General features: G+C 35.4%; 1 protein-coding gene across 12 annotated transcripts; it reads left to right on the top strand.

The window, feature by feature from the left end:
* Positions 1-8,565: 8,565 nt before the first annotated feature.
* Positions 8,566-15,866, top strand: LOC105179422 (protein ENHANCER OF LHP1 1-like). 12 transcript variants are annotated; one of them, XR_016066798.1, is made up of 9 exons: positions 8,566-9,151; positions 9,568-9,744; positions 9,869-11,656; positions 11,733-11,806; positions 12,123-12,206; positions 12,704-12,893; positions 13,327-13,499; positions 13,647-13,790; positions 15,020-15,866. XR_016066798.1 is itself a non-coding variant. In XM_088883889.1 (9 exons), exons 1-3 carry the CDS (start codon positions 9,101-9,103, stop codon positions 9,935-9,937), a joined length of 297 nt encoding a protein of 98 aa, XP_088740015.1. In that variant the 5' UTR covers positions 8,569-9,100; the 3' UTR covers positions 9,938-11,806; positions 12,123-12,206; positions 12,704-12,893; positions 13,004-13,145; positions 13,387-13,499; positions 13,647-13,790; positions 15,020-15,866. The 12 variants fall into 12 exon arrangements, 6 of the variants coding, with proteins under 6 accessions (XP_088740015.1, XP_088740011.1, XP_088740010.1 ...); XR_016066799.1 differs by having other exon boundaries at positions 9,869-11,661; XR_016066794.1 differs by having other exon boundaries at positions 8,567-9,151; positions 9,869-11,806; positions 15,020-15,265; positions 15,445-15,866.
* Positions 15,867-16,178: the final 312 nt, after the last annotated feature.

Below are 16,178 nucleotides of genomic sequence, written 5' to 3'. Positions count from 1 at the left end.
TAAAATCGAGTTATTGTCATAATAGATTACAAGAATGCCAATCCAATTGGCTTTTAGGTCACCTATTCTAACAAGTGGTAGCTTCCTTATGATATTATTATGGATGGAAGACCTGGACAGATTGAAATGCCATTTCGATCCAAGTCCATTATGGGTTTAATATTTAATTAGTATCGTGCTCAACCCATCAATCAAATCATACCTCAACTTTCGCCCCTCACGACTGGCGAGACCACACTTTGGTAGTGGTAGTTTCCTCACCACATTATTATGGATGAAAACCTTGCACAGATCAGACCATTTTGATCCAAGTCCATTTTGGTCCGCAACACTTTAATTTGGTCCATCCAAGTGAGAGTTAAATTTTTTAGTGTTTGACTGAGACCTCATCACATTAAAGTTTGCATGCAAAAATATCAAATATTTAAATGAATTTAAATAAAAATATTAAACGCATCACATGCAACAAAATTAAGCATACCCCTGTTGGATGATCACGAGCCAACCTATGCGACCCACTAAGACTGTAGTGAGTCTAAGGTATATCTAAGGTGGCCGTAAGCTATTAGAAATGTAATTTACTCATTAACATATAGATGGACCATGTAAGTCCTCCATGGGGCTCCTTCTCTGTCAGCCTCCTCCTCCGTGGACCTTCTTTTCCATGAACTTGCTTCTGTAAAACTAAAAATTCTCACCAAAAATATATTCTACTCTCATTACAATTTAAAAAGAAATCATGATCAATTATCCAGGGTAGTACACAATGGGGAGGAAAGCAAGTCTTATTTCCAAGGCAAAAACGAGAGAAGGAGGAAGATAATAAAATGGCACATGGGCCCACCAAACATAAACAAAATGAATAAATACATTCGAACGGTCAAGGGCTCCATGATCATCCATTTTTACCCAACTAGCAAAAATATCCAATTAAACATGCTTCACATAAAATAATGCATTCCATGCATAAGAAAAATTATGATATCCAACATTACAAAAAATAATTATATGCCGAAAACACAAGTTTAAAATTGCAATCGAAAGGATGATAAAAATATGGGCATCCAATGCCAAAATAAACCATATTAAGAAAGAAATTTAATTTTATCCTGCCTATTTGACATAATTATCAATAAAATAATCAATAAAATATGCTTTAGAAATATTAAAACACATTGACATGTTTATTCGACATAAAATCTTTGAACGTTCACAAGAGATTCCAACATAGGAATCCTCTAAAAATGATCCACATCACACCGAAAAATGAGACCTTGATTCCTTTGTTAGAAGGAATTAGGATAAAAAACTCACCCAAGGTGAGATGAAGGGGGCAGTCGAATTATGATAGAGAAGGAGAGGGAATTTTTGTGTTGTATTGTGTAATGAATTATTACCCTAATAATCATACACAAAATATATTTATATACCTTGAATAGATAAATAAGAATGTGTCTAGATACATTCTATTATCTATAAGGTAACTCTTCAATCCGTTCCAAAGAGACAAGAGCTAATTATGACTAAACTAACACTTTCCAAAATGCAATTCTTTAGTCAACTTTTCCTCCATCAATTTTGCTAGTGGGCCTTAGTCATTGGACCGATTTTATGTAAAGTAAATTCTAGCCCAATGAATCTTAATTAAATCTAACTTAAAAATTCATTTAATTCTTCCCCACTAGGTATTTAATCCAATTAAATATTCAAGATCAAATTGTCTCTTATTAATTAATGGAATCCAATTCATTAAATTAATAAAGACAAGCACAATTTCAATTAATGTAATTAGTTTAAATTTGGGCTATCCATCCAATGTACCCTCATGTGTGAGTAATCAAATTACTTACATTTTATGAAAATAATTCCAAATTGGTTCCTTATTCTTTCTTGGTTATTCTTTCAAGAAAGTCTGTTATCATGGATGGTCGTCTAGCAACGGTCCATGACATTAGAGACTAGATGAACTTTCGTGCGAACATATATGTTCCCGAGTCCGTACGGGTACGGTCCTTTCGTCTATCATCTCCCAGGCTTAATTGAGGGCATGGAATTAGGTGTCAGTTTCCATCTTGGACTAGGCATCTATGCTTAATACTTGAGATCTCATTACGCCAAGTTTCTTGACATAGGAAACTCCTTTTCCTATCCAATCAATGACTATGGCTAGAGATTCATATGACGTGAATGCATCTTCAAGTGAATAGGAGATACCTCTATCACATACTGATAGGGGATGGATCCTCTTCTTGGAACTCACGTCCTCACTACATACTTCGACTACACTAGATAAGGCTTATGATAATCACGTTTGTGACACAATCACCTCTTCCATAGATCCAAGGTACAGTCATCGTATGTACGTGACTACCGTAATTTCTCAAGTTTGAGGACTATTCCCTTACTATCCGAGCCAAGGACTCAAGTATACTGACCAAGCCTCTAAGGCTTCCATATGACAATCCCCATGAGTTAGTTCAGTCAGTTGATCGCCTTGTCAACTAATCCACTGAAATTGCATAGACGTCCAACGTCTATCGCCGATGAAAAGCAGCACCCATCAAATGATTGCAGTACTCAGTGCAAGTCTTTCTAGGACTCTCGATGCCTAATCTTGAGGTCCTTGACTTAGAACGTTTCAGACCAACTCTCAAAAGTTAGTTTCATAGCTGTCATCCAATGCGTAACCTAACTACATGGGTTATTGAGTAGTCTATGGACATCTGTTGTGACGTCAAAGTTGGTTGACGTAATATGACAAAGACAACAGACACATGTGCTAAGGTCGAATACTTACCATATTTGTCAGAATAATACTAATTAAATAAAGATTGCTAAAATGGTTCTCAAAACCGCCAATCTAATTGGCTTTTGGTCACCTTTTCCAACAGTTCAATTACTAATAAACTGATTAAAAATTTAAGTATGGTTGCATCCACTACAAGTTAATATGTTTCAGTATAATTAATTTTCAGCCTGTGAGTAAAGCCTTGGTCCAGAAGTCTAGCCTTGTAGCTTACAACTTCATTTCATTCATTTCTCTTTCGTACAAACAACCACTTATAGCCAACTGGCTTGAACATCTTGTGGTGCTGGAGTAATAGGTCCAAACACTTCTCGCTTATTTTTAATTATTTCAATTATTTAAGTGTTAGCATTCCTCTATAGTTTGAGGATCATTTTCATTTTCATCCATGATTTCGACGGCTACAAAATAGGCAAAAATCTCATTGATTTCAATTTCTATTTGAGGGTAAATTTTATTTTTGGTCCAATAAGTGGACTCGTTTTCAATTTTTGTCCATAAGGTTCTCAAACTTCCAATCCTTCCATAGTGACAAAGAACTTCTCCATTTGCATCTATGTTTTATTCTTTTTTCCTACTAAATGGAAGAGATAAGATAACAAATTAGCTATTTGTATATGGTAGAAGAAGAAATAAACCTTTTCCACCAAATTTACATTTAGCAGTCCATTTTTCCTCCAAATTTCTACCCACCTAACGGAAAAATAATCTGTCATTAGCAACTTAATGATTGCCCCTCTTGTGTCCTGAAATTGGAAAAGAAATGCACATATTGGATGGAATGTGTAAATCATCTACAGTATGGGACCAAAATTAAAAACATGTCCATTTATGCGATCAAAAATGCAATTTACCCTCTTTTCGGTAACAACATAAACTGTTGTAAGCATAATTAATAGACATCTCATAATTGACCTCGAGATCTTGCTCGTTACATTTAGATAAATCAATTTAAGAATTTTATCCTTAGAGACATTACTGGAGGTTGAATTAGCATTGTGATTAATAGCGACGATATGCTCCTTTCTCTTTCGAGGATTTGCTTCTTTCGAGCCAAGTATTCTAGCACGCTTTGTGATTTACTAGAATATTATGTGTAACCTTGTTCCTTCAGGTAATAATATAGTAGTTCTTCTAGAGCCCTCAATAAGATTACTAACTCCTAAAATAGTATTCATAATTGGTCTTGTCACTAACAAGTTTGAGAAAAAACTCTTGTGTCTTAGAATGGTATGTGTAGTGGCACTATCAAGAAAACAATGCTCCTTGCCATTGAGAATTGTAATGGGGTACAATATGAGAAAATTGTAACAAATGGGAAGAAATTGGAAATTGGAAAATCCATAAGCTAGCATGTAAAACCAAAAATCCTGCGGATCCCATCTCTTGTGCTATTATCGAATCCTAGATCTTGTGCTCCGCCAACCACCTTTATGGATGGAATTTGGCTAGAGCACATCATCACACCATAAGGAAAGGCGGGATTTGGCACGGCCAGGACAACCATTCGTAAACCCCTTCCATCTCGGAACGGTCTTTGGAATACATAATGAATGGATATTAAAAGATGATGTCATGATTTATATTTTTTTTGGGTTATAATTTTTGAACTGGCAAACCGTTCCAACATGAGTCCCAGACGAATAGTTACAAGATTTGATCCAAATACTGTTACAAAATAGTAACGGTAAATGGTTGGAACTCTATTTGGAACATAATATCAGAATTAGGGACGGTCTTGAGTTGACCATTCCTATATGGGTGACAAAGGATGTCCAAAATATGACAGTTAGAAAACGTATGCCAAAATGAGGTACAATTTGGAATGATTTTGGAACACCCTTAATCAATTATGCAAGAACCGTTCCAAATTATTAGTTTTACTTAAGAAGTAATATGTTTCAAAAATCGTTCCAAAATTTGGTACAAATTGGAACTGTTTTTTTGTATTATTTATTTACTATTACTGAGACTGTTCCAAATGAAATACAACGACTACATTTAAACGGTGAAAAAAAATGTTCCTAAGCTCGTCGAAAGAAATGTTTCAAAATCTAAATTTAACAACTATTTTTAATAGCTAAATATGTGTGTTCTTTCCATTTAATGTTACTATTTTCTTTCATTCTTATTTTCTCTCTATTTCCTCAATCTCTCTCGAATTTTTTTGATCCCTTACTATACCAGAAACATTTTTCTACTCTTTTTCGTCAACCTATCTCGAATTTTTATTGATATTTAAAATTATTTTGATCAGATAACAATTTTAACCCTTTACTTGTCAATTGATTATATTTTTTGTAATTTTAAAAATTAATTTAATATGATAATATATATATATATATATATATATTTGTGTGTGTTTGTGTGTCTGTGTAGGACTCATCGTCATGTTAAGATAGTCGAGGAGATGGATGTATGAGAAGAACCTTCCAAATAAGGCGGTCTTACTCTATTAAGAATGGTGTTGCTACATTTATAGAATTATCCAAATGTCAATATGCATATATGGATGGTGAGAAAATTAAGTGTCCTTATCGTAAGTGCAAAAATGAAGTTTTCAAAACCACGGACGAGGTAAATTTTGACTTATTTATGAAAGATTTTATGTCCTAGTATTATAATTAGACTTCTCGTGGTGAGGAGAGGGTGTACGAGTATTTTGAGGTCGTCACCGCGGCCGCATTTCAAGAGGAGCAAACTCCCATTTCTAATGTTATGGAGGGTACCAGTATGCCTTGGCGTGATGCGGTGCAGTTGTGCATGATAATCGTCCGAGGGTGATGCGGTGCAGCTGTGGAGGGTATCAGGATGTTGTGCATGATAATCGTCTGAGGTCGTGTCCTACTAATGCAGGGCCTAGATCATATTATGGTAGAGGGCCCTAATTATGTGTCTGGACTAGCAGATCAATTTCACGATATAGTGCATGCAGCCAATCATCCATTGTGGAACGGTTGCACCCAATCTCAATTGAGGGTTGTCGCTGAGTTGGTGAATATCAAGGTAACTGACCATTTTCTCAGCATATATATGACCAAATATCTTAGTGGGCTGATCATATAATGCCCCGCAACCACACCCTACACCATGATTACTATAGTACAAAGAAATTAATAAGAAATTTGGGTTTACCTATTGAGAAGATTAATGCGTGTAAAAATGGTTGCATGTACAGGAAGGACGGCATTGATTTGGACTACTGAAAGTTTTTTGGAGAAGCTAGGTAAGCGAAATCTCGCAAAAAGACACCGTATGTCATTCTTAAGTACCTATCGATTACCCCTCGCCTGGAAAAATTGTATGCTTCAGAAGCGACTGCCGAGCAAATGACGTGGCATGCCAACAACCAAATGGAAGAGGGATCCATATGCCATTCATCCGATCCAGATGCATGGAGGCATTTTGATCAGACACATCCTTATTTTTCAATAGAGCCCCGTAATGTTAGACTGGATTTCTGCACGGATGGGCTCGCACCGCACGGGCAGTACAGTGGTATGTACTCATGTTGGCCGGTTATACTTATAACGTACATTCTCCCATTGGGAATGTACATGAGTGCTAAGTATATGTTCATGATGATGGTGATCCCCGGTCCTTCCAATCCAAAACATCTCATTAATGTCTACCTAGAGCCGTTGATCGAGGAGTTGCAGAATCTGCGGTATGCAGGTGTACAAACGTGCGACACTGAGAAACGGGATATTTCCAATGCAAGCCGTGTTGATGTGGACTTTGAACGACCTACCCGCTTATAGAATGGCGTCTGGATGGAGTTCCACTTGGTATTATGCGGAGTTCAGTTTGTATGGAAGACACACGTTCATTCCACCTGCAGAACGGTAGGAAGGTGTGCTGCTTTGATTACCACAGACAGTTCCTCCCCCAAGACCATCCGTTCCGTAGGAATAAGAAAGCATTCACAAAGAATCGAGTAGAAAGAAATGTTGCATAGTCAAGATTGATGGGAGAAGATCCGCAAATGGGTTGAAGAGTTTAGCCCTGCGGTTGAAGTGTCGTTGTCACTCCCGGACGGATACAATAGCGATTATAAGTGGACAAAGAAAAATATCTTCTGGGAGCTCGAGTACTGGTCGGTGCATCTAATACGACATAATCCTGATGTCATGCACATTAAGAAGAATGTGTTTGACAATATATTCAATACCGTGACGGACATAAAAGAACAACGAAGGATACTCTGAATATATGGAAGGACCTGAAGATTATATATAATTGGCCGGAGCTTGAGTCCACGAAAGGAGGCCGAACGTGATGCTAAAAGCCGTATATAACCTGACTCTCAATGGACCGACATCGCATTTCAAGAGATTGAGACAATACCTACTCCGTAAGTTGCGATGGACAACTATAATTGTGACCTGCATAACCCAAATGGTATACAATTAGTCGTTCAGCTTTCTGCTGCTAATCAACAAGTAGCAGGTACATCTCGATCGAGGAACTATACATCTGATGACGAGTCTGACGAGGATAACTTTGATGAGGATTACGAGACTGAAGAAGATAATAATTATAACATTCTATAATTTATTATGTGTATTATATCATATTGCTTAATTTTTTTGTGAAATTTATTGTATACACGTGCAATTTATTTTATAAATAGGCTAACATTTGCATCATAATGTAAGTAACCAAAAACAATTAGACAAATATATAATCTCAATAGTAACATTATTTAAATAATAATGTAAATAATAAAAAGTATTGGACCAATATTTTCAAATAAAATAATTACATTATTTAAATAATAATGTAAATAATAAAAAATTAGATCAATATTTCCAGTAATAAAAATTTTAAAAGTAATGTAAATAATCACAAAAATTACACCAATATTCCTAATAATAATGTCAATAAAAAAAATATTTGACCAATTTTTCCAATAATAACATTTACATAATAATATCAATAATCACAAAATTAGACCAATAATCCCTATAATAATATTATTAACAAAGTAATATCAATAATAACAATATCAAGATAATATTTTAAATTAAAATACAATTACATAATCATTAGAAATAGAAAACGAGTTGAGAATAATATTTTAAATAATTAATAATTATTTAAAAATGTATAGTTCTTTGGTAACTGCGTACAAACAAATCACGCATGCCTTTCTTGCTTAGCCCATTCATCGAATTTTGCCAGTACAACTTGTTATGTTTTTGTTTTCCTATTTCTAATTAAAGAATGACCATCATCTTTTATTTTCTGGGTAAATTATAAAAACCTCTCTTTAGATTTGGTATAATTATGAAAACCTCTCATTATTTGAAAAATTAACAATACCCTCTGATTTTAACGTTCGTCTAACAATTAGCCAAATCCGTTAGTCTTCGTTAAGTTTCCATTCATTTTTGTGGTGAATTGACCAAAATGGCATTTTGGACTAAAAATTATAACTTTATTTACTTTTAAAAAAATAATTTTTTTATGTACTATGTGAATAATTTTTTTTACAATTTTTCAAAAAATTCCATGCACCAATTAAATAATGAGAGGTATTTATAATTATGTCAAACCTCATGAGATGTCATTATAATTTATGTAAATATTATTATTTTTTATTCTTTTTATTTTTTTAATATTTTAGTAACTGTAAATATTTCTCTACATTTGAAGATAAACTTAAAATTTTTATGAAAGGAAAAAGAATTAATGAAAATGCAAAATACTTTTACCAGGTAAAAACCCCCTCTCCACCGGTAAAAACCCCCCTCTCCTCTCCAACAGTAAAGAGAAAGAAATACAGATGTCCTCCCCACTGGTGAAAACCCTCAAAATTACCTCCTCTTCCTCTTCCTAATCCCATTTTCAGCTTCTCCACTTCATTTTCGATTCTTTTCTTGCCCAAAAATTACAGAGAAAACCCTCAAAACCATCGTAGATCTGCGGAGAGGGAGTGAAGGAGAAGGGGACCAATCTTAAGGGTTTTTGTAGCCACGATGAAGGAGAGACGGTGGAGTGCCCGCAGGATGGCCGCGAACGCTAGGATAGCCATGGTGAGTTTGAGCCACCTAGCAGAAAAAGATTACGTAAGTGCTCTAATTATGACGATGACTGGGAAGAAGATTGTAATGACGGGCTGGATTCTATTCCCAAAGCTGGATCTCGTAAGAAGGCTTCTTATGGCCACAAAGATAACCTTAATGGGAAGAGTGGGTCCAGGCATATGATAGTAACTGCCGGGCCAAGAATGCTAGAAGCTTTTCAGCCTGGAGCTACTTCCCTGGAAAGAGGCACTTTCTGTGCTACAATATGCTTGGAAGTATAACCACAATGGAATATGATGGATATTCACATATAGAGGTATCCTGTTATCTTTATTTTCTTTCCTCTGATTTTTAGTAGTTGTAATGTTCCAGAAAACCATATGACTTGTTTGCTATTGAGTGGAATGGAACTGGAAGAATCAAAGTGGTAAAACCATGATTGAACTTTGCTGCATCAGACAGTGTAACCTGCAGATTCAGTTGTAATGACTGTAAGAATAAAAGCTTAAAGAGGAATTACTTTCCTAATTGAAAAACCTCACGTCTGTCAGGGTAAACACATTTTACGTTAAGAACACTGAGCACCTTGATCCAACTATTGGTTTGTCTATTGAACTTATTATATTGCTACAGATCAAGGCTTAAGAAATTCATACTCTCAACTTGCGTTACTACTAGAAAAATAATCAACGTTTACCCTCTGACAATTTAGTTTCAATGACTTAAATGAAGATAGATTTCCATGATACCAGCAGTGGTCCACGTGTTCCTGCAATGACTGACTATTTTGGCTTCACAATGGCTTCTCTAAATGAGAGTGGGAGTGTATTTGCCAATCCATGTAAAGGCGAGAAGAATATGAGCACACTTATGTATCGGCCCTTCAGTACCTGGGCAAATAACAGTGAGGTCAGCCCTCTTCATCTTTTCCTTGTATGGATTAATATCTTCTTGCAAGTGCCATAATGGATGGGTTAGCATTCTAAGTTTGCATTTGCCCTTCTGCTAAAAAACAATCTTTGATTAACTATAGGTTAGCCGGATTTCCTTATGCATATTTAGTGGTCTATGCGACTTGAAGGGGAAGAAGTTAGAGCAATAGCACTTGGAAGTGCTTGGGTTGCTGCTGTTACCAGCCTTACTTTTCTTCGTATCTTCACTGAGGGCGGTCTACACGTCTCTAAAGATTCTATCATTATGTTCTGAACTGCTATATGGACAGAAACCTTCACTTTTGGTTTGAAAATTACAGTTCCTCCCCTTTTACTGATCTGTATCAATAACCATTCATACCAATCAACATAACAGAATTTGATGGCGTCATCATTAGAACTTTTAGAAACCTGCCAGAATGCATAAGATTCAGACATGAATGTGCACTTGCATTATGTGATTGTTGCTCTGAGTAAATGTGGAGTAGTTGAGGCCTAATTTCATGCATTTTGAATTGCTTTGAAATAGAGTTGGAATGTCTCTGCTTCCACTCAATCATAGGAGTTCTTGTGAAATTATATTTGTTTGCCAAAACGCCACCCTATTGATCCTTATAAGTTTAATGTGGGACAGTAAATCATTTTGAAAAATTCAAAGGCCCTTCCCCTTAGAAATTTCTTTTACCACGAAAAAAAAAATGAAGAAAGAATAGCAAGAAAAAGGAAGACTACATCTACTCCGCTGGTTTAGGTCACTTAGTAACTGGGTAACTTCATCACAAATATTATGATTCACGTAGAACGGTGACTAGAGCCATGAGTATGCAAAGCACTTTAGGTAAAATGTTCTTTAGTTGAGTAATCGGGTGCCTTCACCACAAGGGTTGTCATTCGCGTCAAAAGACCGAAATACGACGTTTTTGGTTGAGTAACCGGGTGCCTTCACCACAAGTGTTGTCATTCACGTCAAAAGACCGAAATACCGCCTAAAGAACGTAAGTCACGGGCAAAAAACAAAGAAAAAAGAATGAAAATAAAGCCATGACAACAAAAGGGGAAGAAAAAAGGGAAAAAAATGGCCAAAGAAAAGAAAAAACAAAAGTTGTCCCAACTTAGGCAGAAATAAGGAGATAAAGGGTATTGTGTTGAAGCGACGAGTATGGTGACATTTAGAAACCTATGATTTTGTGGAAGCTTGATTGTTCTACTCTCTACTTGGCGAGACAAAGTGTTGTGGTGTGATTGGCCTCTTACCCTCATTATGATAAGTTAGCGTTTGCATAACTTATTGCGGCATTTGTGTTTTGAGATTATCTGCATATGGGTTATAGGTTACCTTTGTTGTTACAGAATATTAGCACAATGTTGAGATCATATTTTTTGCAGTGTCGGACTTTTGCTTGAGGACAATAATTGTTTATGTTTGGGGAGTTTGATAAGCTTAGTTTTATATATTTATAATAGCAGAAAATACTATTTTGTTGTGTGGAAGGCAATAACTTCAAAAAAATTGCAACAATCATCTCATTCTATTTTTGTTTTATATCTAAAAATTGTCGTATTTTTTTTATGGCTATCTGAAAATCCTGTGTAAAAGCCTTTATTTAGATTTTGTATGACTACTATTTTTGGTTGGGAGGTGATAGATTCTGACCATGATATTATTTTACCAATATAACTCACAATAATTATTCTAAAAATGTTTAAATGCTATATTATTATGGTTATCTTTTATTTTATGGATTATTCCTTTTAGATGACCATATCAGCACAGAGTAAATATAACCTCTCAAAGCTACATGAAATATACAATTTGGCTAAGAGATGTTTGGTGGTGGCATTCCTAAGAAGGATGGAAAAATTGACTGTGCTGAAGACTGTTTCAGCAGGCAAGGCAAGCATTTTTTATTGTATCACGACAACTGCAGGTTGAAACATATGCCTCAGTAGTCTGTATACCTTCAGGCCAACATGTCGAGTATTGCCCGCGTGTCTGAAAGAGTGGTTATTCAAAGTATCAGAACAGGCTCTTCTCTTAGGTGAATCTCGAAGATCATTTACTATTTGACGTTTGCTGGTTCTTAAAGTAAACAACATTTATATGAAACTGTTCTCACATCTCACTCATAAAAAGAAGTCTCAACCCAATTAACCTTTAAAAGATGAGAAACTGCGATGAAAGAGGCTAAGAAGAAAAGGACAATCTTCCTTGGTGAAGGAGAAAAGAGTTCATGCGAGCATGGAAAAAAAGTTATTCTACATCAAGATTGACATAGATGCCTGAACTTCTCTATCACCATAAACTATAGTTTCTTTGTGTTCTTATAGTTGATAGAAAATGGGACTTTTTTGCAGGTTTGCATTGCTAAAATGAATTTAAGTGATGAGTTAGATTTGGAGGGTTATGTGTCTCGACCATATAAAATCCGTGCAGCTGAGGTCAGTGATTTTGCTCACTTTTTCCACATTCATACAACGAGATATATAGTTACTTATTTACAATTTTATATGCTAGAGACCTCTTCCACTGATATCTGCCACGATCCCCCATATTTGAAGCAATCTTATAGTTCATTCTCAAAACCAGGTTTTCTTAAAGAATGATACATTTGGGCAATCTCAGCTTTCATTCAATATAGTTTTTGAGGCGAAGTCTGCCCATGCGACTGAGCAACCTGATGAAGTTCTACATTCACATACTAATACTAATTGAGTTGAACTTTATTACGTTTCCAATTTGACCTCTTACTATTAGTAGTCTTGTTGTTTTATGTTGTTATTTATTATCATGGGGGTGAAGGTTTGCACAAGATTGGGTAACCAAAACAAAAAATAGATTACAGGAGATTTGTTCCTTAAAGTGCCTCCTTAGAAACCTTGTGGTTAACAAAGGAAATCTACTTTATGTAGTAGTATAAATGGTTTGTATATTCCAGGTGATACCATTATTTCAGAAAATTGAAGGTGTTGAAGTGTGCCTATTTGGAATGTGCGCTCGAGAATGCATTCGATTGTCAGCAGCCTGATCATTGCCGATCTTATGTGGAATCAGTTAATGTATTTCAGGCTGGAGGTCAAACCAGTGACCGGAGAACCTCTGCGAACATTTGTGTACCATGAATTTTGGCAAGTTTCTGGAACCACTGCCCTTTTGCTATTGCTATCTTCTCTGTTGCGGCAAAATATTGTAGTTGCAATTTCTGGTGCAAGTACCCATAATATTCTTATATTTTCAGATTCGACACTTAGAATACTGTAAAAAGTGAAATTTTAGTAGCTGTTGTACATGGGCTTGCCCTCCGTTGAAAGGGGAAGATTGCATATTGTATTGCAAGCAGAAATTAAAAAGACACCAAAATCAGTTAAAGTTAGGGAGTGGTAAGTTTGGTGGTTGTTTGATTATGATACTGTTAATTATGAGTTGTAAGTATGTCCCACTATTTTATTTGTATTATTGCTTTGGTTTCAAGTGCTTGTCCATGCAAAGAAAAACTGCAAATGAAAATATTGTACTTGGCTCACTATGATCATTTATTTGTGTCTACCGGTGAATGTAAAGCAAAGGTAGCTGCAGCTTGGTTTCCATACATTGATTGGGATTATTGGCTTGGTGCTCCAGAGGACATGATCTATCAACTACAACAAGAAGAGAATAGGAGAAAACAACATAAGAAGGGAACTATGAAAAAGATGATCAAGAAAAAAGCTCTGGAGGCATCTGGCCAAACTGTGGTAATTTCATGGTTAAATTCGCAAAGTTTGTGTGACCTTTTCATTGTTGTAAGCAGGGATCATTTTATTTTAGCATGTATCAATTTTGATGTTGTTATTCCCTTGCCATATCACAATTTTGAGTGCAACCTTACTTTGTTTACATAGCTTGGTGAAGCGATATCTCCCAGGAAGGAAGACTTCGTCATGGTACACTTACAGCATGCATGTGCGCACACACTGCTGCATTCTGATGATATCTGGAAATTGTTGGGTTTGCAAACGATGCAAAGATTTTCAGCTATGTGAAAAGTAAGGATTCTCCTAAGTCTAGGTGTTCACATTAAATCCTCTCATGTGTATTTCATTTTCCGAAATACTATTCTATTTCTATTTTGGTAATTTAGTGGTGCTATCAAGCTTTCATGTTATTGGAGTAGACGTTTTGGATAGCCAAAAGAAGAAAGGAAAGAATAGAAGGATGTTTGGATTTTGTTGCTTTAACCGTCGTTTCTTCTTTCTTAACCAACCTTCTCTCTCTTCATGGTTGGAGACAGAGGTACATGAGGAAATAGTAGTGCTTATTAAGTAATAAACAACAATTGACAGGAAGTGGAATAAGTTGGTTAACATATGCCATGTGATATTATTTCATGTATCCTTGTGAGAATTTTTTTCTTTCTTATGCACCATTATAAGTTGCTCACAATTAATGTTTTTTTTGCCACTGAGCTGGTTCTTCAATTCGAGAAAGGGGAATTAGGGGAAAGAATTGAATGTACAGAGTTTGAATTATTGGAACTATTGCTTGTTAAACGATTAGAAATAGCTGTAGCATGCATTGTGCTCGTGTTTACACATGTATAAGAATAAGACTTTGATCAATTATGAATTCTGATATTCCCTTAGTTTATTGATACTTTATAACTATAAAATTCTACCACATTGGATCTTCTTTCTGTTTATCTAGATTTTCTTCTTGCTTCTAATATAATTACGGCTAGTAGGAATGAAAAGAGAAGTGCTAAACAGTGCCTTCAACTATCCCCCTTTTGGCATATAATGTGATGTTAAGTAAAGTTAGTGTGCAACGGCTGGCCATAATCGTTATGTTCGATTACTTTCTGTTGTCTTATTATTTTTTACACTTTTCCTGGCTGCAGTTTTATTACTATTTAAAGACAACTTGTTGCAGTGGAAGCAGGGAAAAAAAGCTAGGGGACATGTTGTGCTTAGAAAATCAGTTTCTTCTTTGTGTAGTAGTAGTAGTAGTAGTAGTGAGGTCCCTTCTACAGCTCCCTATGCACAGGAGATAGATTCTGTGGGCTTCACTCTTTAGAATTTTCTTTGAATGTCATGTAATAAGGGGTTTAGCACTTGTTAAATTTGCAGTTTTATGGTGATTTATGAATGTTGAAATGATTGTCACACTAATGTGTTGTTGACATTGAGAATGGGTTTATATGGATAGTTTTGCAACTTTTGTGTGAAATTATGTGATGTGTGCATGTGTCTTATAAATGATGTTTCTTGGTTTTCAGCAAATGGTTTGGTCCCGAAAATTTGGTTGATGCCAATATGAGGATATGTAAACATGTAGAAAAGGAAGTGATGATATTCAAGGATGTTGTGAATGAGATCAGAGGAGTTGGAGGAAGTTAATGCTTGCAATAGAGGAAGTGGAGTTTGATGTTGCAGTGCTCAAGAGCCGGAGGGTCAAGAACCAGGCTTCACGAAAGGACTTGGTTGAATTTAAGTAGCTCAAGAAATGGCACATTGTTACTGAGGTATTGTGAAGCGTTATCATTCCTCCTTCTTTTATTTTCTTGGTTTTCGGATGGATTGGAGTGTATTTCTTCTATGTTTTTGCTGCTCTAATTTAATCTATCTAGGAATAATATATCTGTTCTGTCACCTTGCTGAAACTATGTTGTTGTTCTCTATTCTTCGGCTTTTTGGTGCACAGGATACATAGTCAAATAACCTTGTAAGATGGTGAGTTTGTTCCCAAAAGAGTCCTAGAACATGAGATGATCCTATGTGGTTACAAAAAGGTGTATTTTCCTTCTCCCCCTCCCCCTCTACATTGTAATCTGTTTGTGTGGTAGAGATGGTGGTCTTGCATGATTGGACTCAGATTGGAGTAAGTTCCTCCAAGCGGTTACAACCCTGCGACATGTAAGAATTGGCAGGAAGGGAAGTGAAAACAACAAAAGATGTTGAAGTAAGGAGTGCCAGGTCAAGAGGTGAGGCATAATTAGATTAGTAAAAATCTTTTCATGTTTATTCCAGCATCATACATTCTCATTTATTGTTTAAAATTGTCTTATAGGTATATAAATGACTTTTCCTCATTGAAATAAAACGTAGGTGGAGTTTACATTTTTATTGTAGTAAAGCATAATAATAATACATATTATAATATAATAAAGAGCACTTGGTTGGAGTCCATAAATGGTATAACTGCCTTTTCCTAATTGAAATAAACATAGGTGGAGTTCACACTTTTGTTATAGTATGATATCATATAATATAGTATAATAAGAGCACTTAGTATGCTTTGTTATTGAAGTTTTCTATGTGCTGTGTTTTATATTTTTCCCTTATGGTTGGATTGAAATATTTAATAGAATACTTTATTTATCATGTTTTATGTTTCTTGCTTTTTTGTAATGACAATTATACTTTTTTCATATAATA

The sequence above is a fragment of the Sesamum indicum genome, linkage group LG8 (assembly GCF_026168435.1).
Source record: "Sesamum indicum cultivar Baizhima isolate 11 linkage group LG8, ASM2616843v1, whole genome shotgun sequence".
Lineage (NCBI taxonomy): Eukaryota > Viridiplantae > Streptophyta > Magnoliopsida > Lamiales > Pedaliaceae > Sesamum > Sesamum indicum.
The sequence above is the reverse complement of the archived record's forward strand: the minus strand, read 5'-3'. Positions and strand labels throughout refer to the sequence as shown.